This window comes from Coregonus lavaretus, assembly GCF_964263955.1.
Source record: "Coregonus lavaretus genome assembly, chromosome: 6".
NCBI lineage: Eukaryota > Metazoa > Chordata > Actinopteri > Salmoniformes > Salmonidae > Coregonus > Coregonus lavaretus.
In genome coordinates this window covers 23,012,126-23,039,849 of record NC_139993.1, presented here as the reverse complement: position 1 = coordinate 23,039,849, position 27,724 = coordinate 23,012,126, and the positions used below count along the sequence as shown (strand labels likewise).

General features: G+C 44.4%; 1 protein-coding gene across 2 annotated transcripts; it reads left to right on the top strand.

Annotated features, from left to right (window-relative positions):
• The first annotated feature begins 42 nt into the window (after positions 1-42).
• On the top strand, positions 43-26,212 carry LOC311131281 (run domain Beclin-1-interacting and cysteine-rich domain-containing protein-like). Of its 2 annotated transcripts, XM_084164170.1 has the most exons (21): positions 43-320; positions 6,641-6,794; positions 7,207-7,290; positions 10,963-11,122; positions 11,506-11,612; positions 12,014-12,245; positions 13,207-13,680; positions 14,946-15,044; positions 15,231-15,346; positions 15,673-15,862; positions 16,011-16,115; positions 18,093-18,167; positions 19,906-19,966; positions 21,104-21,236; positions 21,369-21,514; positions 21,716-21,780; positions 21,918-22,156; positions 22,380-22,441; positions 22,678-22,831; positions 23,073-23,166; positions 25,009-26,212. In XM_084164170.1, exons 1-21 carry the CDS (start codon positions 283-285, stop codon positions 25,155-25,157), a joined length of 2,937 nt encoding a protein of 978 aa, XP_084020296.1. In that variant the 5' UTR covers positions 43-282; the 3' UTR covers positions 25,158-26,212. The 2 variants fall into 2 exon arrangements, with proteins under 2 accessions (XP_084020296.1, XP_084020297.1); XM_084164171.1 differs by lacking the exon at positions 18,093-18,167.
• Positions 26,213-27,724: the final 1,512 nt, after the last annotated feature.

Below are 27,724 nucleotides of genomic sequence, written 5' to 3'. Positions count from 1 at the left end.
TTCGCATTTGAAACATCAACCCCGCCCAATACTGATGATAGCGAAGTCATGCGGTTTTGTGTTTCTGTTTAGGCCTCTCCTACATACTGTTTGGACTCATGCAATTTTTGACACTGACAGCGCTCATATTGGACCACACCACAGTCACCACTCCTACTAGCCAAAGTGAATGCGACGAGATAATGTTCAGCCACTGACTGTAAGCGGGTGGTGACTTGTGTGTACTGGAAGTGGATTTGGGGGGAAGCTGATACCGTATTCGGTTTCCCCCGTTTCGAGGAAATGGAGATTACGGCGGAGGCTGAAGCCGAGGAACGCAGGTGAGGGACTGGGTGGGGAATCGGCTAACCAAGCTAGCTGTTGATGTTTGCTAGCTAGCTAGCTTAGCTGGCTAGCTCGTTGGTTAACTAACTTGCTACATTAAGGTTGTTCACGATTGAAAACAAGTCTGAATTGGCCAATGAACTTCAAATGTTGTCCTCAGTTTCATGCCATATCCAATAATGTCCATGACAATATTTATTTGCTAACTAGTAACTAGCGTTAACTAGTTTGTTGACTAAATTAGCTATCGTTAGCTAGCTAGCTTGAGTTAGCATTATTAGCTAGACGTTAGCTTAATAAGTAACTAGCTAGCAAACTGGAAGGAAGTGCAATTTTGGTATGGCTAATTCCTTGTATGACAGGTGCTGTACAAGAGGGGTATTTATAGAGTTCACCGGGCGTTAGCCAGGTGCCCCGCTCTGTCCCGCGGCGAAATCGGCTGAAAACAAAAGTGGGATATTTAAACACGTATAGTAATGAGTAGGATTCTGCATTTTCCCATAGAAAAGCGATTGCTTTTGATTTAAAAATTTGAAATCTTTATCTCCTTCCCAATGAAAACTAGTTTGAAAATTCTAACATTTATTTTATACAACAAGAGTTGTGTGTTTCTGGATGATTCACTATGCTGTCTTGTTGACAACATGACGGAGAGCGGTGCAGATTACTGTTCGATTTAAGAAGGGCGATCCTCCTTTCCTGTTTTGGCCTGATGATGTGACTGGCCATATCACGGTGTACGCCGGGCCAGATTAATCTAACGCCTCAGTGATCGAGATACGGTACTGTAGGTGAGTGTCAACATGACATGGGCACTTTGGGGTGGACCCACCGGTTTCAATCAATGAGAGAATATTTCAAATAGATAAAATGGCGACGTACATATTGTTGGATTACTTCATGGACCAAAATGTTTATTTATTTTAATAACGGAGCATCTTCTAAATTCAAACGCACCACCTGCAACTGGACACATACATTTTAGAAGATACATGTTTGGCCGAGTCAAGAACGAAGATAGTATCGCCAAGTTAAGGTTGGTAGAAAATGATCTCAATCTGTGCTACACTAAACAGTACCTTACCTGTAACTCTCATTAATGGATACCAAAAAACGTTGGTTAAATCACTGTCTGGTATAACACTCTATAATCACTGACAGACTCCTTCAGTAGTCATGAAACAGTGGCACACACTTCAGTTGGTTCATCCTTAACCAGGGACGGCCTGTTCAATAGGGCGATATGGGCGACGCACTGCCAAACGGGAAAAGGAAGGGATTTTTTTTCTAATCAATTATATCACGGCAACAGTAGTTATCAGTGTTGTAATCTATACGTCTGATCTGCCACAGTGCCACACTGCCACTAAATGTCGAATCAGGCTAAAGTCGTGCTTCAAATGGCTCCACCCCCTTTTGGGGCGATTTCAGTCAGATTGAAAATCGCCCAGAACTTCTGTCATAGACTCCCATGTAAAATCTATTTTTTTCAAATTTCAGAGCCTTCAATACAATCTCAATGGGTGTCTGTGGGCTTGCACTTACGCGCTTTCGTCATACGTTACGTAACCATGAACGTAACTGAGAAAAGAGTGGATTGTTTGAAATAAGTTCCTTTTTGTCGGCGAACAAATGAAGATAAATTGGCAACGAAACAATTAGGACCTCCCAGACCAAATTTAATAATTCAACAGGTTTCTACTAAAGGCGGAAAGTCCTACACCCGAGGATTTTCCAAAAATTGGTACGAACGAAAAAAGACATTGCCACTCACTCAACTGGATGACGAGGGATACAGGCTAGCTGTCCGCCGCCACAACGATGAGGTTAGTGTTGATAATCACAAGTTTACTGGATGTGGATATGGTGTAATAAAGGCAGTTTATTCAGAGGTAAATATATCTGGAATCGCGTTCACGGACCCGTTCGTCAAACTCTTAGGGAGCTATAAATTAAGCCCCATTACTTACCATATCAGATAAGAGAAATTGCTGCAGCTACATATATTTTACATCCTGGCCCTACATAGTTCACTATTTGCATCACTTACCAAAATATTACATGTGGTCATATATGCTTGGAAAGTGGAGATGCCATAGAACGTCAAAAAAGTAAACATTGCTGGAGACACATTGCCGTTTTGGAGAAGACATCGCGTTTGCTAGCGAAGAGATTTGTTGTGGCAAATGAACTTGGGCTGGGAATTGCCAGGAACCTCACGATAAGATATATGCATCAGCATTGCGAGTCTCATGATTCTATACGTATTGCGATTCGATACTGTGATTTTATTGCGCACCATATGTCTGTTGCAGAGGGATCAGAAAGCCATGAGAACGAGTTTTGATCAGTCATGGAAATAAAAGTGCTGAAAACAAATTGGCTCCCAATGTGAAAAGATTGAGAACAAGCTATGAAGGAACAATAATGGTGTTTTGGTGCAGGTACAGCCAACTAGCGCTAAAATATTGCGATATTGTCAATACAGTATATCGTAAAGTATCACTATGTAACTCGATTTCTTTCACCCCAATCCCTCAAATTAACGGTAAATAACTGAATTGTTTGCCCCACATTTAGCTAAGATGATTAGCTAGCCAGCTAAAATGTTTTAGTTAGTTAGCAGTCGCATCTACAATAGTTTACTGTCAATAACATGTCTCCAAAAATGACGTGGTGTCTCCAATTGTGTTGACATTTTACAATTGCAATGCGCATCCATGAGTATCCACTTTCTGTAGCTCAGCTGGTAGAGCATGGTGCTTGTAACGCCAAGGTAGTGGGTTCGATCCCCGGGACCACCCATACACAAAAATGTATGCACGCATGACTGTAAGTCGCTTTGGATAAAAGCGTCTGCTAAATGGCATATTATTATTATTATTATTATTATTATTATTATTATCTGAAGAGAGCCCCGAAACATTGTGTGCAGACATTTTATGCAATAAATGAAGTAGGTTCAATCTAGTAGTTCTGATCTTCTGATTGGTCCTGATGAGTTGGGCGAGGTCCCCTGCAGGCTACTGTCACTGTTGCATTGGCTCTGAGTCGGGTTCTCTGTCTTCAAATGTTCAGCCTAAGAGAGGGGATTTTTGTGTGTGTGTGTGTGTGTGTGTGTTTAACAGTGATGATGTGTGTGTGTGTGTGTTTGTGTGTGTGTGTGTCCTCAGAGCAAGAACTCGTGAGTTGGAAGAACTGAGAGGCCTATGGCGTGGGTGTTGTCCTTGGCCACCTGCTGACAAGGCTGACAAGATAGGACCCTTTTGTCCATTGTTATTGGATAGGAACAGAACTTATAACCAGCTCCTGACCTAAATAGATCTTAGCACAACATTTTACTCAACATATCATATTCCATATTCACTATAACAAATATATTTACTACGACATTAGCAAGAACCGCCACATCCTCAGCCGGCTAATCCAGTGTGTGAAGTTTTGCGGAGTGTTTGAGTTAGCTTTGCGAGGCAAAGATGAAACTGAGGGCTCCACCAACCCTGGTAAGCCAACACTTTTGAGATCAGTCAATAAATGCTTCTGGTATTGACTTATATGCTGCCCCTGTCTTCATGTTGTTGCTGGACATATCTTTTTTTAAATGTGTGTAGGTCACCTAAATCATCAGAAAAATTGCCCCTCCTGAGAATTTTTTCAGGAGCCGCCACTGTCCTTAACCCCCTTTCTTCCAACCCTGTAACCTGACTGAGCCCTGGATTTTTTAGGCCTAATTTCTGTCATACTTTGCTGCAGATTTGAGTAATGTTTAGTTTTTCATAGGATACTTTTTACAAGGAAACTAGATCTTCCTAAAATCTTCCTTCTGGTATTGTTCTTCATTGTTCCTCATTACTCAAGACTATCCTCCCAAGTGTGTGTGGGAGAGTGTGTGTCAGCATTGAGTTCCAGCTAGCTGCTGACTTGAGGAAAAAGGAGGAAGTCCTGGATATGAGCTTGCACTTTGTCTGTTGGTCAAAGGGATTTCGGCTCAGCCTGATTTTATTTTCTCACCATCAAATAGGCTACTTTAAGGCATATATATTCACTTTTGATTCTGCTGCTCTTTCAATGCAAGTGGAAAGTGATACACAGTTCTATTCACTCACCCAGATCTGTTAACTCTTTGTACTCAATACTGTTGTTTTAAAGAGTTTGCCATTAGCCTATGTCCATTGGATGTTGTAGCCCACATCACCTTTACCTAGGCTATATAGGCTAGGCCTAGTGTCTTACCTACAGTGCATTCGGAAAGTATTCAGACCCCTTGACTTTTTCCACATTTTGTTACATTACAGCCTTATTCTAAAATTGATTAAATTGTTTTTGTTCCTCATCAATCTACACACATTACCCTATAATGACAAAGCAAAAGCAGGTTTTTAGAAATGTTTGCTTATTTATAAAAAATAAAAACCTGAAAGATGATATTTACATAAGTATTCAGACCCTTTACTCAGTACATTGTTGAAGCACCTTTGGCAGCGGTTACAGCCTCCAAGTCTTCTTGGGTATGACACTACAAGCTTGGCACACCTGTATTTGGGGAGTTTCTCCCATTCTTCTCTGCAGATCCTCTCAAGCTCTTTCAGGTTGGATGGGGAGTGTCACTGCACAGCTATTTTCAGGTCTCCCCAGAGATGTTAGATCAGGTTCAAGTTCAGGCTCTGGCTGGACCACTCAAGGACATTCAGAGACTTCTCCCGAAGCCACACCTGCGTTGGCTTGGCTGTGTGCTCAGTCTGAGGTCCTAAGCGCTCTGGAGCAGGTTTTCATCAAGGATCTCTCTGTACTTTGCGCCGTTCATCTTTGCCTCGATCTTGACTAGTCTCCCAGTTCCTGCCGCTGAAAAACATCCCCACAGTATAATGCTGCCACCACCATGCTTCACTGTAGGGATGGTGCCAGGTTTCCTCCAGACGTGACGCTTGGCATTCAGGCCAAAGAGATCAATCTTGGTTTCATCAGACCAGAGAATCTTGTTTCTCATGGTCTGAGACTCTTTAGGTACCTTTTGGCAAACTCCAAACGGGCTGTCATGTGCCGTTTACTGAGGAGTGGCTTCCGTCTGGCCACTCTACCATAAAGGCCTGATTGGTGGAGTTCTGCAGAGATGGTTGTCCTTCTGGAAGTTTCTCCCATCTCCACAGAGGAACTCTAGAGCTCTGTCAGAGTGACCATCGGGTTCTTGGTCACCTCCCTGACCAAGGCCCTTCTCCCCCGATTGCTCAATTTGGCCGGGCGGCCAGCTCTAGGAAGAGTCTTGGTGGTTCCAAACTTCTTCCATTTAAGAATGATGGACACCACTGTGTTCTTGGGGACCTTCAATGCTGCAGACATTTTTTGGTACCCTTCCCCAGATCTGTGCCTCGACACAATCCTGTCTCTGAGCGCTACGGACAATTCCTTCGACCTCATGGCATGGTTTTTGCTCTGACATGCACTGTCAACTGCGGGACCTTATATAGACAGGTGTGTGCCTTTCCAAATCATGTCCAATCAATTGAATTTACCACAGGTAGACTCCAATCAAGTTGTAGAAACATCTCAAGGATGATCAATGGAAACAGGGTGCACCTGAGCTCAATTTCGAGTCTCATAGCAAAGGGTCTGAATACTTATGTAAATAAGGTATTTACGTTTTTTATCTTTAATAAATGTGCAAACAGTTCTAAAAACCTGTTTTTCCTTTGTCATTATGGGGTATTGTGTGTAGATTGCTGAAAAAAATAAATATTTAATCCATTTTAGAATAAGGCTGTAACGTAACAAAATGTGGAAAAAGTCAAGGGGTCTGAATACTTTCCGAAGGCACTGTATGCTCTGCACAGTCACACTGTTGTACCGAAGATATTCAACTACTACTTCCTCAACCACTAAGAAACACTTCTTTGCTAATAAAAACTAGGCTACAGTAACAGTATTAAAGACTTCCCCGGGATGCATTTCTGTTGCACCATTTAGGACACTATATGTCTATGGTCTCAGTATACTTTAGAATACTTAGCCTTTATCTACTTAGCCTAGTACAATGCATTTCATTGGGTGCTGTATATGCAGTGCACAGCCATTAGTTTGTAGTCACCATGGTTCATTCGCAGTCATTGCACTGTAGTTTGTTTGTTATGGCAGAATCTTACTGTGTGATGTCTTCTCAGTCAGTCAGTCAATGCTGGTTTTCATTTTTCTGCTCAACTGTCTACTCTTGAATGTTTGGGTGAGGCGCAAGTTCAGTCAAGCCTATACCTACCTCTTCACTCTTTTCCTCCCTTCCCTCCATTCTCTCTCTCCCTCCTCCCTCTCTCCTCCCTCTTTCCAGGCGGGAACACTGGAAGCTGCTCTCCAGTCTGAAGACCACGGTGGAGGGCCTGGTGTCCACCAACAACCCTAACGTATGGTCTCGCTACGGTGGTCTGCAGCGGCTGCACAAGGACATGAACCATATCCTCAGCCACGGCCTCAAGCACGAGCAGGTCAGTCCTCAGGAACAACTACTCTTTTACTTACTCTTAACTCTTTTACACTATCATTTGTACTTTTGAAAAAGGTAATAATAAGGCCTTATTATTTGGCTGTTTTTCAGCCTCTTTATTTAAATGCACTTATATTGTTGCTCTGGATAAGAGCATCTGCTAAATGGGAGTTCAGCGTTTGTTCCCTGCACTTTCTTTGAGGCTGCTGAGAATGAACATTTCATTATTCTACTGCTTCTTCTCTGAATCTGTTTTATGACATTCTGTTTTTATCCTGTCCTGGTAACCCAAATGTATGATGAATAGGGAAAAACTGGTACAAATATGGTAATAACAGCACATTGTGGCCTTTAATCGGCCATAAGTAGGACAATACCATTGTACTGTAGTAAACGCCGGTTTTGTGTTGCAGGTGTACTACAAGCAGAAAGACTACTGGCCCTTTGTGTGGTGTGTCCGCTACATCAGCCCTCACCTGGCCTCACATGTAGAACAGGTATTGTACTCTAGCAATCTACCCTGATGTTATTCATGCCTATCTCTTTACAATGATTATTCATCCCGTGTATATGATGGGGGAGCCAGTACAGTTTGTTGTGACCACAGAGATTGGCTGCGTCCCAAATGGCACCCTATTCCCTACATAGTGGACTACTTTTGACCAGAGCCTAGTGCTGAGCAATTAGTGCTTTTTGAGGTCGGTTCGGTTCAGTCTCGGTTATAAAAAAAGAATCACGGTTTTCGATTTCGTGTTCAATATTTTTTTTTAAACATCAAATGCATTATAGAATAATGACAAATTATCTTGGAGCTTTTTTAATGGAAATCCCAAAGCCAAAAATAGTGAACATTCAATTGCTAAAACATTGAAAACATCCCATTGTCTTTGTCAGGTCCACATTGGCTAGACATCAATAGAAAAATAGGATATGACTATGAAATAAAATATTTTGGTTGTGTATATTACTTAGCTTTTATTTAATAATTTTTCATTCTTTAAAGGTGCACTATGCAGAAATCGCTCTGCCATTTCCCGGTTGCTAAAATTCTAATAGTTCACCTAATTTTAGTTTGTGACAAAACAAGTATAGAGAATCATTGTACCATCTAAACCGCTTTCAAATATCTTTTCCATAACCAAAAATATTGTATTTTCAGCTGTTTGAAGCTGGTGTACAAAACCGAAAGTAAAAGACGCAAAAACAAAACTTAAGATTGGGAAGCATAGAAGTAGCGCACATAGAACAAATTTCCCGCTTCTTGCTGCTTTAAAGTAATCTCATCTCTGCTCAAGCAGTAGCAGCCAGACAACATTTCTACATTTACATTTTAGGCATTTAGCAGACGCTCTTATCCAGAGCGACTTACAGTTAGTGAGTGCATACATTTTCATACTGGCCCCCCGTGGGAAACGAACCCACAACCCTGGCGTTGCAAGCGCCATGCTCTACCAACTGAGCTACACGGGGCCCTACTGCCATCTAACATTATCTCTGTGCTCCCCATAGTAGCTGCCTAATTATTCTGCAGAGCTGTCTGACAAAATCATTTGACTAGTTCTTCAAAGTACGTAAGGCATACGTTCAAGACTGCTTATTACCAACTACAACTATCAATCGTGTTGAGCTACCTCACGAACTGTCTCTATCCCTCTCATCTTTGTGTTGTTTACATTCCTCTTTGTGTTGTTTACATTCCTCTCTCATGTGGTCTGTGTGTAGGCTATCAGTCTCCATCGAGCCGGGAAGAACATGCACAATGGATTATGGTCATTGTAGTTAATTACCACGTTTCTTTGCTGAACTAGGTTGAATGTTTGCCTAATGAAAACTACTCCCTTCAGCTCCCTTCAGCCCTGCATCCCAGAAAGAAAGTTCTTGACTTAATTTATCTTGTGAATTATTTGATTTCTTTCTAGAGAAACAGCGCATTGAGCTCACAAAAAAATTAACTAAATGGAATTTAAGCAATTGAACTGATGTTTTTAATTTTTTATAAAGACCTTTTTACATCAGCAGATGTCACAAAGTGCTTATACAGAAACCCAGCCTAAAACCCCAAACAGCAAGCAATGCAGATGTAGAAGCACGGTGGCTAGGAAAAACTCCCTAGAAGGCAGGAACCTAGGAAGAAACCTAGAGAGGAACCAGGCACTGAGGGGTGGCCAGTCCTCTTCTGGCTGTGTCGGGTGGAGATTATAACAGTACATGTGTGAATTTAAGTATGCTCCCTCTAATTCTCTCTCTCTGTTCTGATTGTTCTTCAAGATGTTCAAAAATTGACCAGCAGGGGCAAATTGACCAGCAGGGTCAAATTAATAATCACAGTGGTTGTAGAGGGTGCAACAGGTCAGCACCTCGGGAGTAAATGTCAGTTGGCTTTTCATAGCCGAGCATTCAGAGGTCAAGACAGCTGGTGCTGTAGAGAGGGAGAGTCGAAAACAGCAGGTCCGGGACAAGGTAGCACGTCCGGTGAACAGGTCAGGGTTCCATAGCCACAGGCAGAACAGTTGTAACTGGAGCAGCAGCACGACCAGGTGGACTGGGGACAGCCAGGAGTCATCAGGCCAGGTAGTCCTGAGGCATGGTCCTAGGGCTCTGGTCCTCCGGGAGGGGAGGGAGGGAGGGAGAGAGAGAGAGAATTAGAGGGAGCATACTTAAATTCACACAGGACACCAGATAAGACAGGAGAATTACACTAGATATAACAGACCTAGCCCCCCGGCACATAGACTATTGCCCTCTGAGCCCTGGTCAAAAGTAGGGTACTAAGAGGGGTCGCGTTAACGCAGAATTATGTGTATTTCACACAATTAAAATATATATATAATGCATAAGAAATATCTTCCTGCGTTCTGTAAATGCAGATCTAAAGTGATTCTTATTGGAATTTCTGATTGGCATCAGACACATTTTGTGCTTCAGTTGCACTTCTCCACTCAGATGAGAGAACCAGCATTCTATCAGTAGACAGCACTCTGACTGATGTGTAGCTACTTTTCCTTCGGTACTTTTCTCAGTGTAGCCTGCCTACTTTTCTCTGGTAAAATGAAAGATTAACTTGAAGCAAAACTTTAGGAAATGTAGCTGACTACATTCTTTCTATGATAACATTAGAAATATGATGGCCATGCATCATTTAGCAAAAAATACCTTGCCTTTTCATTGTAAGCTCATTTACTTGTGTGGTTGCCAGCCAAATAGCGTTGCACTTCTGTTGTCATCAGTTGAAAATAAAGCTATTTTCTGCCAAATGTGTTGCACTAATGTATTTTCTTTGAAAGAAAACTGTAGTTGCACTCCCCTGCTCACTCTATACATTTTGTAAAACTATTAACATTCAATATAAAATCCAGGTGAAATGGTTTAAAACGTAGATTTTTGCAAGGTCTGCGTTTTGAAAATGCAGATTTCTGAACTCTAACGCGACCCTTACTATATAGGGAATAGGGTGCCATTTGGGAGGCAAAAATTGTTTTATCTATATGGTTGTGACAACAATACAGTGATTAGCCATTGTGTAGCCTAATGATAAGTAGTGGTTCTAAGTTGATGCTAAACCTGAGCTTAATGGTAGGCTGGCTCACAGTTGACAATGAGTTAAAAAGAGGCAAGGATAAGCTTTAGTGAATGAATAAACATATAACTTTCACTCAGTAACCTTTGCACTCTTACCAGGGTAATGCTTCATCAACACCCTTCTCACATGCTACTGTTGTGAAAGCCCAATGCCCTTTAACCTTTTAGCCCCTGACCTCTTTCCCCTCTTTGTTGATGAGCTAATGTTTTTTTGTGGAAATCTGCTGTATCTTCACAAAACACTCTTGATGATCTCAGCTACCCCCTGTTACATTAACATAGACGGCACAAACAGATCTGGGGGGGGGGGCAGCCAGCCAGCCAGCCAGCCAGCCAGCCAGCCACATGTTCACCTGTTATATTTAATGGTAATCTCTCACCATCTCTTCTCCCTATCTCTTTCTGTATTTTTCCTCACCCTTCCCCTCCCATCACTCCCCCTCGCCCTCTCCCCTTCGCCCTCTCCCCCTCACTCTCTCTCCCATACACTCCTCCTTCTATTTCCCCTATCCCTCCCCCCTCCGCTCTCTTTCTCTCACTCTACCCTCACCTCTCTCCCTCTCTCTCCCTCCCCTTTCTGGACCCTGTAGTTCAGTAAGCTGGAGCCCGTGCTGAGCAGTGGTATGCAGAGTGTTGGGGAAGGCTACAAGGCAGAGCGCTGGCTATTGCACAGCCTTCAGGTCCACCTGCTCTCCGCCCAGCTCAGACCCCTGCTCAAACACCAGGGACACACGCGCAAGTACTACAACGGTAAGGCTGCGTGTGAGTGTGTGTGCCCCGGCCAAACCAAGACCACTGTAGTTAAGTTTGTAGATTTGATGAAGGAATTATGTAATTAGGGCTGGCACAGTAATTGTATGATCGTGTAACCGTCGATTCTGGATGAAAATAAAATAACCTTTGTAACACTTGTTGTTTTTTGCTATACAAACGATTATAACGGTGACTGTGGTCATTTTACTGAGAAAAAAAAAAGTCATCCAAAAGTCCATGACCATCACAGCCCTAGACGTAATCAATGTTTTGGGCCTGTGATATCGATTGGACTATATCTGTGGTATTTCCTTGTCCTATTGACCTTCCCTTCTCGCTCGCTCTCCCTCTCTCTCTGTCTCTCTCTTTTTCTGTCTCAGAGGAGGCCTTTCTCCTGAAAGAGCCCCATGTGACGGCCATGTTTCAGTATCTGGAGGCCGTGGAGCAGAACAACCCCCGTTTGCTGGCACTCGTCGACACAGTCAGGGTGGGCACCTCTCACGCACACACACACACACACACACACACACACACACACACACAGTTGAGCACCACACACCAATCATACTCTCTCTCTGTCTGTACATGTTAATGTCTGAAGTTCCTGTCCCTGATATCCACTTCAGCATTAGTGGCTGATCTCGCTCCCTCCATCTCTCTATTTGTCTTCTCTTTTCCGATACCTCTCAACCATGCCTGACACATAAATTGTGTCTCTTGCCATGTTGTTTTGGGTTTTTTTCTTTCCCCATGTTTTTACTATAACTTTTTCCTATACCTAAGGTTCTGTGCCTGTGTTGATCTCTTACCATCTATCTTACTGTACCGCTCTTTCACTCTCTAATTTGTCTCTAATCCTCCCCCTCTGTTTTTCTCTTTCTTTCTCAGCTGTCCACTCTGAAGGGCCCTCAGTGCGTGGGGGGCCTGTTGAAGAGCCAGAGTCTGTGTGTGCTGCCTGGGGCCGGAGGAGGCTGGAGGGCCGGGCTGGGCAAGGGCCAGGGGCCCCCTAGGGAAGAGCTCAACCGCAGGCTCACCACCTCCCAGTGTTCCCTCCCCCACCAAGACAGAGGACATACACTGAACAGCATAAACACAGGGGTCATCTCAGAGAGGAACTCAGGTGAGGAGAGAGTGATGGGAGGGGTGGAGGGAGGATAGGAGAGCGAGAGAGACAGGCTCACCGCCCCCAGTGCTCCCACCGAGACGAAGGACACACACCCAGCAATAACACAGGGGTCATCTCAGAGGGTAACTCGTGTCAGGTGAGGAAATAGGGAGCTGAGGGAGGTTAGCGATGGGAGAAAAGGAAGAATGTAAGGTGAGGGATGGGAATGAGGGTGTGAGAGTGGGAAAGAGAAAGTGGTACCCAACACTGACACCACTACGGTCGGCCACATTAGAGAGCAACACAGGTCAGGAGAGAGGGGTAGGAAGGAGAGATGGAGGGATTAGGGTAGGGAGTGAGAACATGGGACAAAGAGCAACACCAACACAGATCAGGAGATATTGGGTGTTGGAGGAAAGCAAAGGGATTGAGTGTAAGGAAGGCAGACCAGAAAGAAAGGGGAGGAGTAATAAATGAAACAGATTAAAGCAGGGAATTAAGTAGAGGTGGATGAACCGTACAGTAGGTTATAGTTTCAGAAGGAGGAGTGGGAAGATTGGGAGACGGAGGGAGGGAGCGGTAGATTCTGAGAAGGAGAGGAGCAGCATTGTGAATGGAGGTTAGGCAGGACGTGCCTCGTGTTATCGCATTATCATTTCAAAAGGTCAATGTCCACAATAAGTCACAATAGCTGAAACATTCAGAAGGTTGAAGATAGAATTGGGAAGTATAGAAGTGACACTGAGAATTATGTCTGCTCTGTTATGTTACAGTTTTAGTTGAAAGTCTCAGAAAATGTCAACCACCTTATATAAGCGGCTTCCCCTGATGCCTAAATTCCCTAGTATCTGCTTTTGAGTTCACCGAGTCTACACCGACATGATTGTGTAAGGAAATGCGATTTGAATAAAGCATTGAAGAAGTTTCTTCGAACAATCAGTCTAACTGAAACTCTCTTCTTGTTCCCCCTCTACAGACACTATTCCATCAGCCAGCGCCCCGGGAGCCCCCTGGGGGTGCGTGTCAGGGTCAGGGGGGGAAGGCGAGCGGGGCGTGACTCCTCCTCCCGGCCCCTTGGCAGCTGTCCCCCGCATCGCCCTGACCGAGCCTGCCTCTCCAGGCCCTGTCCACTCCGACACCCTAGACTCCGGCGAGGGCGACGACGGCCCAGAGTACCTGGCCATCGGTAACCTGGGGCAACGCTGCAATCGGCGTGAATCCCAGAACTCCACCCCCGGCCACGAGCCCAGCAGCGAGCCTAGCGGCGGTGGCGAATTAGGTGGCGAGGTTCCGGTCCAGCCCCCTAGGCGGAGCTCCCTGGCTGTGGTCCCGCCCTCTGCTCCCCGAAGGTCATCCTTCTCGGAGGGACAGAGGGGGCAGGGTCGGGGGGGCAGCAGGGGGCACATCCGCTCGATGTCTGACACGGGGATCAACCACAAACATAGACATGGTGAGCATGTGTGTTTGCTTGTACAGCAGGTGAGAGGCTAGGGTATGTTTGCTGAGCATGAGTGCAAGCCAATAAGTGTATGTTTTAATTTCAAATAAGTCATTCAAATGTGTTTGCATGCAGCAGGTGAATGGCTGCAAGACTAGTGTTTGTATAAGAGTGTGTGTATGCAGCAGGTTAGCGCCTGGGAGAGAGAGAGAGAGCTTGCGCGTGTGTGTGTGTGTGTGTGTGTGTGTGGGGGTGTGTAGGTGTAGGTGCAGTGTTATGCGACATGGACCACATCCAGCACATTTGTCTTTCTCTGATGCTCGGTTGCCAGTTGCCACAGTGCTTTTTCCTTTTCCTCTATTTTCTCACTGCTAACCTCTCTCTCTCTCTCTCTCTCTCTCTCTCTCTCTCTCTCTGCGTGAAGGAGGGGGCCACAGGAAAATCACCATTATAATAGAGGACCCTGTAGCAGGTTGGCAGTGCAGTTCTTCTGTGCTCCATCTCTCCCTCTCTCATCCCCCTTTCCCTGCATGATAATTCCCTACTTCCCCTTCTCTTATCTCTGGCCTTGCTTTTGGTTCCTCATTTGTGCTGTTCTTGGTTGCTGTTTTGGTTGTTGTTTGGTTGGTTTTAGGTCAAACCAAGGTCACTCAAGACCCTAGGCCTTTGGTTAAAGTTTGGCTAGTTTTAGGTCCAACCAAAATGAAGACCCTAGGCCAAAACAGCTTGCCATGTTCATTAATTGTGTTGGTTAAGGTTTGAATCCACGCTACTTTCATTACATTGTGACGTTTTGATGTTGTTTTTTTGGTCATTCAGTGAATGCATCATGATTTTACTATACATTTTTACGAATGTTTCCATTTCTCTGTTTTTGATTTATAAGGTCAGTATAACTTTAATTTATTAGTTGCTAATGTGGTCAGAAACACTGTCAGCAATCATAAGCTTATCATCACAATATTCGCCTTGGATTTGCAGTGGAGAGGAGACCATAGTACTTCATATTTGATAGATTTTTCATTGATACATTTACTTTCGATACATCCTTTGTGGGTGTCTGACTGAGCATATCTCAACATGGATATTAAAGTTGAAATCTCAAGACTACTACGACACTGTTCAGTTAAGTCTGTTTCTGCTTTAGCCAACTTTAGCACAAATGTTGAATACAGAAAAAATCTGGTAACCAGGCTAGTTGGCCCTTGATGATAAGACACTGATCTTTCTTCATTTTTGTGGTCAATCTAACGTCTGCTGTGTGTTCTGTTTGTCAGAATCGTTGGTTGGAGAGGACTGCTGTGTGAAGGCCTACAGCCCCTTCTGCCCTGTCATCAGTGATGTCAGCACACCCAGCTCCCTCTATTTGGAGTCAAGTGAGTACACTGGTTCAAACATAATAACTACCTAGCTGGCAAAAGAATATGAATTGTCACTATCCATCACCTTACCTGAGGTATATATTCCTGTGACACCAATACCTTCAACATACAGTGTTTGAGGCTTGTGTCTTTACTGAAAGTGTGTGTGTGTCTCTGCATGTGTGTGTGGTCTCTCTGCAGATGGCTCCCAGTACAGCGGTATTCCAGACGGCATGTTCCGGAAGCCGTCAGAGGGCCAGAGCCTCATCAGCTACCTGTCGGAGCAGGACTTCGGCAGCTGTGCTGACCTGGAGAAGGTGAGCCTGGGGAGGGTTCATAATCCCACATCATCTGACCCCTGACCTTTGAGTGATTAGAATCTAATGTCTAAACATTCCAATTCTCCCGAAGTCCTTTTAAAGGAAGTGTATGAGTGCACACTAAGGACAGAATAAGCAACATGGTCGAAGAATGTACTGGTTGGCAAGGAGGATGGGTTTCTTTGATGAAATCAATAATCTAATACGATTGGATTGGTATCATTTAAGAGACCCTTACTCTGTTAAATCAATCATAACTTCCTTTTGAAAGTGTTACAGCAAGGCCTCACTCTCCCCCCGCTTATCTGCATGTCTCATTCCAGGAGAATGCCCACTTCAGCATCTCTGAGTCTCTTATTGCCGCCATCGAGCTGATGAAGTGCAACCTGCGGCGGCGGCGGGAGGAGGAGGAGGATGGCGATGACAGCGACTCAGAGATCCAGCAGTTAAAACAGAAGATCCGCCTGCGCAGGCTGCAGATCCGACGCAGCTGCCTGCCGCTCTCGCAGCACTGTAAGAGCTTACGCATGGCCGGACATACACTTGCACGGGTGCATGCACACGCACACACACACACACAAACACACACAACGACTCCCAAATTAGTCCCCATGTCATCGCTTTGCTGGTATTGATTTTAACCCTGTCTCCCTTCCTCCAGTGTTCCACTCCACAGACAGCGGAGGCTCCCGCAGGAGCTCCCAGGATTCCTTTCACATGTCCGACTCGGGCTCTGCCGAGGAGGTGGAGGAGTGCGAGCTGAGAGGTAGAGAGAGGGAACGTTAGGAAGGATGAGTGTGGACTTGGAGGGAGGGAGGGAAGAGGTTTACATTATACACATATCATGCAAGCTTTGTGGGAAGTGGTGTCATTTTTAGTTTGTGTGCCATTTTTAGTTTGTGTGCCATAAGTTCACAACCTCATTGTCATGTGCCCCATATCATTCATCCACCCACCAAGGCTGGAAACATCTCCCATTTTTAATGGTAGTCATTAACATTGCTCTCTCGACTGTTGGGGCAAGGTAGCTAGGTCGTTGGTAAATGTGTTGGCAGGGTAGATAGGTGTGTGTGTGTGTGTTTGCCTGTGTGTTTCTAAAAGTAGCCTTCATGCATGTGTGTGACTACGTCCTCCTGTTTATGTGTGGGTATAGACAGTACTACTGTGTGTAGTTATACAGTGCATTTGGAAAGTACTCAGACCCCTTGACTTTTTCCACATTTTGTTACGTTACAGCCTTATTCTGAAATTAATTACATAAAAAATTTTTGTCATCAATCTACACACAACACCCCATAATGACAAAGCAAAAACAGGTTTTTATAAATGTTTGCAAATGTATTAAAAATAAAAAACAGAAATACCTTATTTAAGTAGTCAGACTCTTTGCTATGAGACTCGAAATTGAGCTCAGGTGCATCTTGTTTCCATTGATCATCCTTGATGTTTCTACAACTTGATTGTAGAAATTTACCTGTGGTAAATTCAATTGATTGGACAAGATTTGGAAAGGCACACACCTGTCTATATAAGGTCCCATGATTGACAGTGCATGTCAGTGCAAAAACCAAGCCATGAGGTCGAAGGAATTGTCCATAGAGCTCCGAGACAGGATTGTGTCGAGGCACAGATCTGGGGAAGGGTACCAAAAAATGTCTGCAGCATTGAAGGTCTCCAAGAACACAGTGGCCTCCATCATTCTTAAATGGAAGAAGTTTGGAACCACCAAGACTCTTCCTAGAGCCTGGCCTAACTGAGCAATCGGGGGAGAAGGACCTCTGGTCAGGGAGGGTGACCAAGAACCCAATGGTGACTCTGACAGAGCTCCAGAGTTCCTCTGTGGAGATGGGAGAAACTTTCAGAAGGACAACCATCTCTGCAGCACTCCACCAATCAGGCTTTTGTGGTACAGTGGCCAGACGGAAGCCACTCCTCAATAAAAGGCACATGACAGCCCGCTTGGGGTTTGCCAAAAGGCACCTAAAGACTCAGACCATGAGAAACAATTCTCTGGTCTGATGAAACCAAGATTGAACTCTTTGGCCTGAATGCCAAGTGTCACATCTGGTGGAAACCTGGCACCATCCCAACGGTGAAGCATGGTGGTGGCAGCATCATGCTGTGGGGATGTTTTTCAGCGGCAGGGACTGGAAGACTAGTCAGGATCGAGGGAAAGCTGAATGGAGCAAAGTACAGAGAGATCCTTAATGAAAATCTGCTCCAGAGCGCTCAGGACCTCGGACTGGGGTGAAGGTTCACCTTCCAACAGGACAACGACCCTAAGCACACAGCCAAGACAATGCAGCAGTGGCTTCAGCACAAGTCTCTGAATGTCCTTGAGTGGCCCAGCCAGAGCCCGGACTTGAACCCGATCGAACATCTCTGGAGAGACCTGAAAATAGCTGTGCAGCGACGCCAAATACAGGTGTGCCAAGCTTGTAGCGTCATACCCAAGAAGACTCGGCTGTAATCGCTGCCAAAGGTGCTTCAACAAAGTACTGAGTAAAGAGTCTGAATACTTATGTAAATGTGATATTTCCGGGGGGGTTTGCTGTTTTTGCCTAGTCATTATGGGGTATTGTGTGTAGATTGATGAGGAACAAAAACAATTTAATCAATTTTAGAATAAGGCTGTAACGTAACAAAATTTGGAAAAAGTCAAGAGGTGTGAATACTTTCCGAATGCACTGTATATAGTATATGTGGTGTGGGGCCAATGCTGAGTGTAGTCTCTGTCTCTCAGATGGCTGTGAGGGCCAGTCCCTGATGGATGTGTCAAGGAGCGGCCTCTCGCTGTCGCTCGCCTCGCTCTTCTCAGGTATCTGGGCTGGTGGGGAGGGACAAGAGACAGGGCTAGGGGTGCAGGGGAGCTATGGATGTGGAAGGCTGGACAAATGTAGCTGGATTCCATGGCTCTTTCTCAATGAATCTTTCTGCGATTCCTCCCATCCTATCTCTTCAGCTCCTTCTCAACTGTATTGAAGGAGAAGATTCGAGGTCCTATTGAAGGAGAAGATTCAAGGTCCCTCCCCTCTGAACTTCTTCTCCAATGTGTTTTGAGGAGGAGGCGTGGAGAGGAAGCGAGGAATTTTGGAGAGATGAATTGAGGAAGAGCCCTTACCAAAAAATGTATTTCCCTTTACTTTCTTTTTTTGAGTGATTGATGTTCACGGTTAGCGTCATATACCTTTTTCTTTGAGCTTTCATTTTAATTTGGTATAATTTCTACCAGATTGCTGCCCATTGGTACCTAGTCATTTAAGAGGTTTTCAGTTTGGAATCCAGCTAGATGCTGGCCTGGCTTGTGTGCTTTATATTGCCTTTGCTGCTCCAGGGTTAGGGAGACCGGCGATGAGTGTGAGTGTATGTACATCTATGGTTTGATGGGGGTTAGGGTCTTCAGTAGACTAGTATATTTGCTGGCAGCAGTGTATAGCTACTGCTGCTATTGGTCATTCATTCCATTCCATTCATTCATTCCTTCATTCATTCATCCATCCATCGATTCACTCAACAATTAATTTAGGCTTTCTGTGTGCATGAGATGGCATCACTGATGCACATCCAGTGGTGTTAGTACTCAACACGGTCTCACTGCTTTTGAGTTCCCACTAGAAACAGGAACTACTTAATATTAATTCCACCTTGCCAAGTTTCCCATTTCTATCGTGCTGCAGTGGTAGCAATGAAATAGTCTGGCTTGCATTAAAAGAAACATCAGATATTACACGTGAGACTAGATTTAACGGCTTAACAATGAACTGCAAACAAAATTACTCCCACCAAATGTTATTATATATAAGTATAGCTATTGATAAGATTATAATTAATTTGTGTGAGATGCTGCTGCATGGTATGCTTTCATAAGACAAAGGACACTTGCTGAATATGTCCTCATTTGTTGCAGCCTAAAATTCTAATCTAGCATCCCTTTGGCATATTGTTGTTTTGAATCTTGCCAGAAGGGCTTTGGATTTGCATCGACTGCACAAACCCACATATGAACGTATTTTGAAATAGACAAAACATAGTTTTAGACTGAACCCCTGGACTATATTGGTCAGAAACTGGGTTGCAGTTGTACAATGCAGTTGTGGATTTGAGATTGGGCCATTGTCTGCTGGCCTGCCTGTCAATGACATATATTGAATATGCTAGTTCTTTCATCCCCTAGCCTAGTGATCCATAATAGCCTAGTTTCCATTAGATTTTCCCGAGGCTTATAGCTCTTTATCAGATTCATGTTCTTCGAAATCCCTCATGTTTTCAACTAGCCAAGGCTTTCTGGCTCCAACGTCCCATAATATTCCACCCGAAATCTCTCACCAGCAGCACACTAATATGACTCCTTTTAAAAGTCCCTATGTGAACTCTCTGCCACACATTTAATGTCTGATGCTTTTGTGCCTTCTCTAGGACTTGTCATATCTAAGACACATTTTTTTTCTCCTGAAACACCACCCTCAAATTTTAGCTGTACATGTTTTTCTTTGTGATAGTAGTGTGATTGATGTGCTTTAAAAGAACTGAGCCTAACCTCTCTCTCTCTCATACAGATGCAGACATAAAGCGCAGTGTGACTTCCAGTGGCCGCTCATTCCTCAGCTCAGAGTCTATGTAATAACTGCCCCCCCCCCCCCCCCCCCCCCCCACACACACACACACACACACACACACACACACACACACTCTAGCCTTATAGATGTAGGCCCAGTCCCAAATTGACCCTATGCCCTAGACACTTTGCCCTATGCACTTGAGATTTGATAGGAAGTTTCGTAACAGCACCAATTGCCCTCTGATAGGATAGGATAAGTCTCGTCTAACATCTCCACAAGTGTATAGAGCATTGTGTCTAGAGGTGGATTTGGCCATTGTCTGCTGATCTGCCTGTCCATGTCAATGACATATAGGTCATATGCTAGTTCTTTCATCCCCTGATCCTAGTGATCCATAATAGGCTAGTCCCCTGTAGCTCAGTTGGTAGAGCATGGTTCGTTTCCCACGGGGGGCCAGTATGAAAATGTATGCACTCACTAACTGTAAGTCGCTCTGGATAAGAGCGTCTGCTAAATGACTAAAATGTAAAATGTAGCTTCCACAAATTTTCCCCAGGGCTTATAGCTCTTTACCAGATTCAGGATCCTCAACCTCTCATGTTTTCAACTAGCCAAGGCTTGCTGACTCCAACATCCCATAATTTTCCACCTGAAATCTATCACCAATATTGAATATTTTGACATTGATTGCACGTGTGAATCTCCTGCATCTCACCTTGGCCACACCCTTTCTCCCATTGGCCCAATGAAGAATGGTAGTCCGTGGAGTGGGCCGGACTATAGACAGAATGTTTAGGTTTCGATCAAGCCCATATCAAGCACAGAGGTAACAGTAGAAAAAGAAAAGGCATGGTAGTTAAAATTAGGCTATTGTTCACGGTAGTTGAAATTAGTCTATTGTTCGCGGTAGTTGAAATTAAGCGATTGTTCATGGTAGGCTACTTGGAAACTATGCTGTCATTTGCGGTAGTTGAAATTAGGCTGTTCGCGGTAGTTGAAAAAAAAGGCTATTGTTTGTGGTAGTTGAAATTTGATTATTGTTCGTAGTAGTTGAAATTAGGCTATTGTTTGTGTTAGTAGAAATTAGACCATTGTTTGTGTTAGTGTGGCTATATTTTGCAGTAGTGGAAATGTGTTTGGGATATGCTTCTTTACTCTTCCTACTATCACTTTCTCTCTCTCTCTCTCTACTCAGCTCTCCGTCGTTCCTCCAGTCTAACTCGGCTGAGTCGGTGGCCATGGGGCTGCTCAGGCAGTTTGAAGGCATGCAGCTCCCCGCAGCCTCGGAGCTCGACTGGCTGGTCCCAGAGCAAGACGCACCGCAGAAGGTACTCTCACACAGACACACACACGCAGACACATACATGCGTGTATAAACACACACACACACACACACACACACAATATCCCCCACACATACACTCACACAAACTAACCTGTATTCTCCCTCTACCCTTCAGCTCCTGCCCATCCCTGACTCCCTGCCCATCTCTCCTGATGATGGAGAGCATGCTGACATCTACAAGCTGAGGATCCGGGTGCGAGGGAACCTAGAGTGGGCACCGCCCCGACCCCAGATCATCTTCAACATCCACCCCGCGCCCAAGTGAGTCCTTAACACACACACACAGTGACTTCTCACTATTCTCTGTCTCTCTCCCCCTTCTTGTTTGCCTCTCCCTCTTTTTGTTTGCCTGTCTGTCGCTCTAACCCTCCTATATCTCTCTGACTGTCTCCCTCTATTTTTGTTACTCTGCTTGTCTGTCTGTCTCTAACCATCCTCTCTCCCCCTTTTTCTCTCCATCAGGAGGAAAATAGTTGTGGCGAAGCAGAACTACCGCTGTGCAGGCTGTGGGACTCGCATAGACCCAGGTATAAACCACATTGAAGACCCCCCACTCCCCCTCCAAAACACAACCACCCATGTTATCCTTATCCCACGGTGGTCATTTTGTGTCAAACCTCACCCCTGCCTCACTCTGTTACCTCTACTCCCCTTCACCGGACAGACTACATTAAGCGAATGCGCTACTGCGAGTACCTGGGCCGCTACTTCTGCCAGTGTTGCCACGAGAACGCCCAGGCAGTGGTGCCGGGCCGCGTGCTGAGGAAGTGGGACTTCAGCAAGTACTACGTTAGCAACTTCGCCCGGGACCTGCTGGGCAAGATCGCCGGAGACCCCCTGTTCAACCCCAACGACATCAACAGTGGACTCTACAAGAAGAACAAAGCCCTGGAGACTGTCCGGGTGAGAGGACTGGACCTGAGCCTGGTTTAGTTTGGATTAGTCTAGTTTGATGCTTATCTTATCTTTTAGGTTTGGTTTGTTAGGTTTTACAGTATTTTATTTTACTTTAGTTTAGCCTACTTTAGTTTAGCCCACTCATACTAGAAAGAAAATGTGTTCCGGTTATGGGTTGTGGTTTGAAATGTGTTCTATGAACTAAGTGCATTTTCCTACTATTCTTCAGGTTTTGAGGGTCCAACTCTTCCACATGAAAAACCTCTTCAAGACATGCCGCCTATCTAAAGAGTAAGTTGTGTGCGTGCATGTGTGTGCCTCCTCCTGCAATGAATGGTATTGTTGGTATGAGACAGTCCCTTTCCTTTACATGTGTTACATGCCTCCTAAAATATTCTTCCTGTAATGAACTGTGCTATTGCTATGAGACGACACTGTGTCTGCACTGTCAGGTAAATTATTGCAGTAATGGATGGTATTGCTGGTAGGAGTTCCCCTCACGTGTGTCTTTGCGTTTGACCCCATAGCGTGCTGGACCAGTTTGACAGCCTCCCAGGTCACCTGACTGAGGACCTGCACCTGTTCTCCCTCAACGACCTCAGTGCTGTGCGCAACGGAGAGCTGGCCACCCGGCTTCGAGAGCTGCTGAAATTGGGTTCTATGCACGTGGCTGGCTGTGTGGTGAGAATGCGTTGAATTATCCTGAACTACATACTCTTCCTGTAATAGAGACATTCATTTTTATACTGTGATGTACATTTTGAATTGTCATTCTATACAATAGCAAATATGAGTCAAATGACAATTTGCGCCATGTGTTACAGTGGACTTGAGGGTGTCATAAAGTGACATTTCCATTCTCAGTGCATCCCCTCAATGTCAATGTCTTAATTTCCTCTCTCTCCCTCTTTGTCTCTCACAGCTGTGTCAGGCCAAGGGTTTCGTGTGTGAGTTCTGCGGCAACGACAAAGACATCATCTTCCCCTTTGAGCTGAACAAGTGCACGCGCTGCGAAGGTGAGCCCCCCCGTATCCAGATTGTCATACCTTCATACTGACCTTGTGCCATCCCAGGATATTCGGTAATACCAGCACGCTATTTTCAATCCAAAGGTTAGCAATGCTAATAAGTATATGTAAAATCCCATAGTGAATGCTAGCTAAATGCTAACGAATGCATGCAAACATTTTATACAGTCTCTGACAAACTATTTGCAGGACAGACATCCCAGCACATAAAGTTCTACAAGTAACTAAAAAATGCTACTCACAGTTTAGCTGACAAACATTTAGTTGTGAATTCCATATTGTAACTAGATCACCTGGCGCGTGCTGCACAACAGTCAGTGGGACTCATGAGGTTCTGTTCTCTCACCGTGACTGGACTACCTGTAAGCTTCATACTGAAAAATTATACGACCGGTGACATGAAGAACACCTAAAAAAAGAAATGAAGAACGCAATCTGCTTTATCTCCTAACGTATTGCACAAGTTGACTGCAGATATTTACTTAAAAAGTAGCTACAAATATTAAATAAATAGTTTCAGTGCTATTGATGGTATTGATAAACCATCCCGTGACTATTTCCAAATACCCCGCTATACGGTATATACGGTATACCGCTCAAGCCTAATCCCAAGACAGGAGAGAGGGAGTGGGAGGAGGGGAAAAGAGTGAGGAAAGGGAAGCTAGTAGTGAGGGAGCAGATGACCAAAACAAAGGGACTGGAGAGGGAGAAGAGGAGGGAGAGACAGGAGAGGAGTCTGAGAAGGGGAGAGGAGGATGTTATTCAAAGCTATCAAACAGGGAAGTCTGGTCAAGGCATTTTGAATTAAAGGAAGGGAGGAAGATGAGGAGGAGATAAGAGAAGAAGAAACCGAGACGGGGACAGGAGTGAATGAGGAAGGAAAGCATGAAACTGAGGAGGTGGAGGACAAATAAATTGAGTAGAGGCCAGGCCTTAAATATGGCAGAAACAATCGGGCCTGGGTAGGGTAGGGCCTGAATGTCGTGGGCATGGTTATGACTCGGGTTTAAAATTCATGCACGTGCAGGGCTCTTAATAAGGATATGGGCCTATTTCATATGTATGTAATGGCAGGATGAATTGGAGTGATCAAAGGTGTTTTTTTTCTTTTGTGCGCCTACCTGTTCACATTATTATTTAAGCCTCAACTTCTCTGTGTGAATGTAAAATAAACACATTTGTGAATTTCAGTTGCTTTGTCATTTCATTATCAAGGGGACAATATATTCATTTGAAAATGTAGTAATAAATATGTACAATTGAAGCTTCCACACAGGTGTTATCTGAAATGGTTCAGTCACACATTCATAGCTTTAGAAGCTGTATGTCTCTTTTGGGAATAGGCTTCTCATTGTGGTTGTGTCTGAACTGGTTTGAGTGGTGCACTGACTCTTTGCAAGTTTCTCTGCATTTTACCACTCCTCTCCTCCCTTCTGCCTTGCCACCCCGCCTCACCTCTTCTTTTATAGTCCCATGTCACCCCTCCCCCTTGCTTCAGAGACTATCATTGGCTATTCTGCCGTGACATCACAGCACCTCAGTCCTCTTCCCATTGTGAACAATGTTGTCAAACCGGTTATTAGTGTTGTGGGAGCACTCCCCCATGTTTGCTTAGAGCTGGTTAACAGGTGAGTTATGGGGTGGAACATCCCTCTAGGGAATTAGGATGTTGTCCATATATCTTCATGCGTCTTTCTTCTACACATCGACAAAACAATGTATTTTTGAACAGGACTCCACCCATGTTTGTGTGTCTGTATCTTTTATATAGCGTTTCAGTGTGGTTGCTTTTGCATTGACATTTCTCTCTTGTGTTGTCTTGTCTTTCAGAGTGCAACGCGTGTTTCCACAGCAAATGTTTCCAGGCAGGCAAGGAGTGCCCGCGATGCCAGCGCCTGGCAGAGAGGCGGGAGAGGATGGCACGCAAGAACATGGAGGAGCAGGAGGATAAGGAGGAGGACGAGGGAGGCGGGAGCTAGGATGACGAACTGAGAAACAAAGGAGCGAGGACTGGAAAAGAAAGACGGGGGAAAAACGAGAACACAACAATGATTTTAGTGACTGACAGTGACCCTTATTCTTTCAACTCCTCCCGCCATCCCTCTCTTTTCCCTGAAATTGCAGCTTCTGGCTACTGGACGAGCTCTGATGATTTTGTTTTTCGGTAGCTTTAGTGAAAGATGAGATTTTTTCCTTCTTCACCCAAACTGACAGGATACTTTATTTTGTTTTTTGAACGCATTGTCAATATGCTAAATAGCATATTATATTAATATATTGGCTTTATTTTTCTGCTTTTATGGTTTGCTGCTCTGATTCCAAGTGCAGATATCATAATATGATAGTCCTGCCATGTACAGTATGTAAAGAAGTGATCATTTTTAAATAGAACAAGGTAGGTAGAAGTACTGAAATGTAAGTACTTATTACTCTAACTCCATCCCATTTTATGCTATTTTAGCCAAGCCTATGTGCCTCTGTCACCAATGTTCTTGTACTGGCAGAGCTAGTGCCCCATTGGTTGTTTAAGAGAAGTTGGAATGACAAGTCTTTAGAGGAGGTCTCTCAATCAGTGTTGCACAGAGTTGTGAATATTTTAAGACGAGGCAGTGGAGACGGCATGTTTGTGCTGCTTTATGTGTGCGTGTGTGAGAGATGTATGCGTGTGTGCATCTACTAAAAAGGCGTGTGAGCGGAAGTACTATGGAGTGTGTGTGTGTGTGTGTGTCTCTGTACCTACTGTATATGCATCTGTGCAGAAACGTTTTGCACCAGCCTAATCAGGCACTTAATATATCACTTTTTGTCTTTGTGTAAAATATGAAGCCTGTTTATTTTGTTTTATTGCACTGGTATGTCTGGGGTTGTGGAGGTGGCAAGTCACTCTCGGGGGTATTGTTCATCTCACACAAAGCACATAGGGCTTTCACATTTTATAGTACCTTTCTCACTCTTCTTACTTACCATCCTGATCTCGTGAGCTTACATTCTGTATTGCTACATGGATTAAACTTTGGCCTCTTCCAAAATGTCATCCTTTCCTAATATTTCCTTCATGATTGCTGTCTTGAATGGGCATAATGGGTTTCCACACTGTGTAAACCGATCATCCTTTCACCATTTATTGGTTATGATGAGGGAAAGGAGATAAGGAACGGTGTCCATTGAAGAGTTTTGGTACAGAACGGGGCTTGAATGGCAGTCTATGGCAGGAGTGGCGCAAACAGATGCCGGTTTTAATTGGCTGATCTGTCCATCACCATCTAGCACCTCCCCTTCTGGCTACTGGACGAGCTTTGTGGGCAAGTAATGCGCTAAACAAAGAAGTGAGTTTGGGAAATCTGAAAATAAATAGTTTTCACATATACATTTTATATGCCTGAACACAGAACCAATCGATTTTCTCCATCTAATACAGCTGTAGTCCCAATTTGTTGCACAGTGTTACCAGGCTAGGCTCTATGTGTCAGCAATTCGAGCCTTGGGATGAGGTTAGCTATCCCCTGACTGTCATAGACAATGACAGTGTGTATGGGGCATATGCACGTTCACAAGACTTATTAAGACTCTACATTTTGGCCTGGTTTTCCAGACACAGAGGGAACTTAGTCTCTGACTAAGTTCCATTAAACAGGCTTTCTGTGTCCGGGAAACTAGCACATAGATCACAGGACTAGTATTCAGAAAGTATTCAGACCCCTTGCGGGCTGTCATGTGCCTTTTACTGAGGAGTGGCTACCGTCTGGCCACTCTACCCTAAAGGCCTGATTGGTGGAGTGCTGCAGAGATTATTGTCCTTCTGGAAGGTTCTCCCATCTCCACAGAGGAACTCTAGAGCTCTGTCAGAGTGACCATCGGGTTCTTGGTCACCTCCCTGACCAAGGCCCTTCTCCCCCGATTGCTCAATTTGCCCGGGCAGCCAGCTCTAGGAAGTCTTGGTGGTTCCAAACTTCTTCCATTTAAGAATGATGGAGGCCACTGTGTTCTTGGGGACCTTCAATGCTGCAGACATTTTTTGGTATACTTTCCCAGATCTGTGCCTCGACACAATCCTGTCTCGGAGCTCTTCGGACAATTCCATTCGACCTCAAGGCTTGGTTTTTGCTCTGACATGCACTGTCAACTGTGGGACTTTTATATAGGCAGGTGTGTGCCTTTCCAAATCCTGTCCAATCAATTTAATTTACCACAGGTGGACTCCAATGAAGTTGTAGAAACATCTCAAGGATGATCAATGGAAACAGGATGCACCTGAGCCCTATTTCGAATCTCATAGCAAAGGGTCTGAATACTTACGTAAATAAGGTTTTTATTTTTATTTATAATACATATGCAATTAATCTAAAAACCTGTTTTCACTTTGTCATTATGTGGTATTGTGTGTAGATTACTGAGAATGTTATTTTTTCAATCAATTTTAGAATCAGGCTGTAACATAACGTGGAAAAAGTCAAGGGGGTCTGAATACTTTCTGAAGGCATAGCTCTGTTAACACATGAAACCGTATCCACAAAGCGACTCAGAGTATCAAATTGGTCATAAGTGC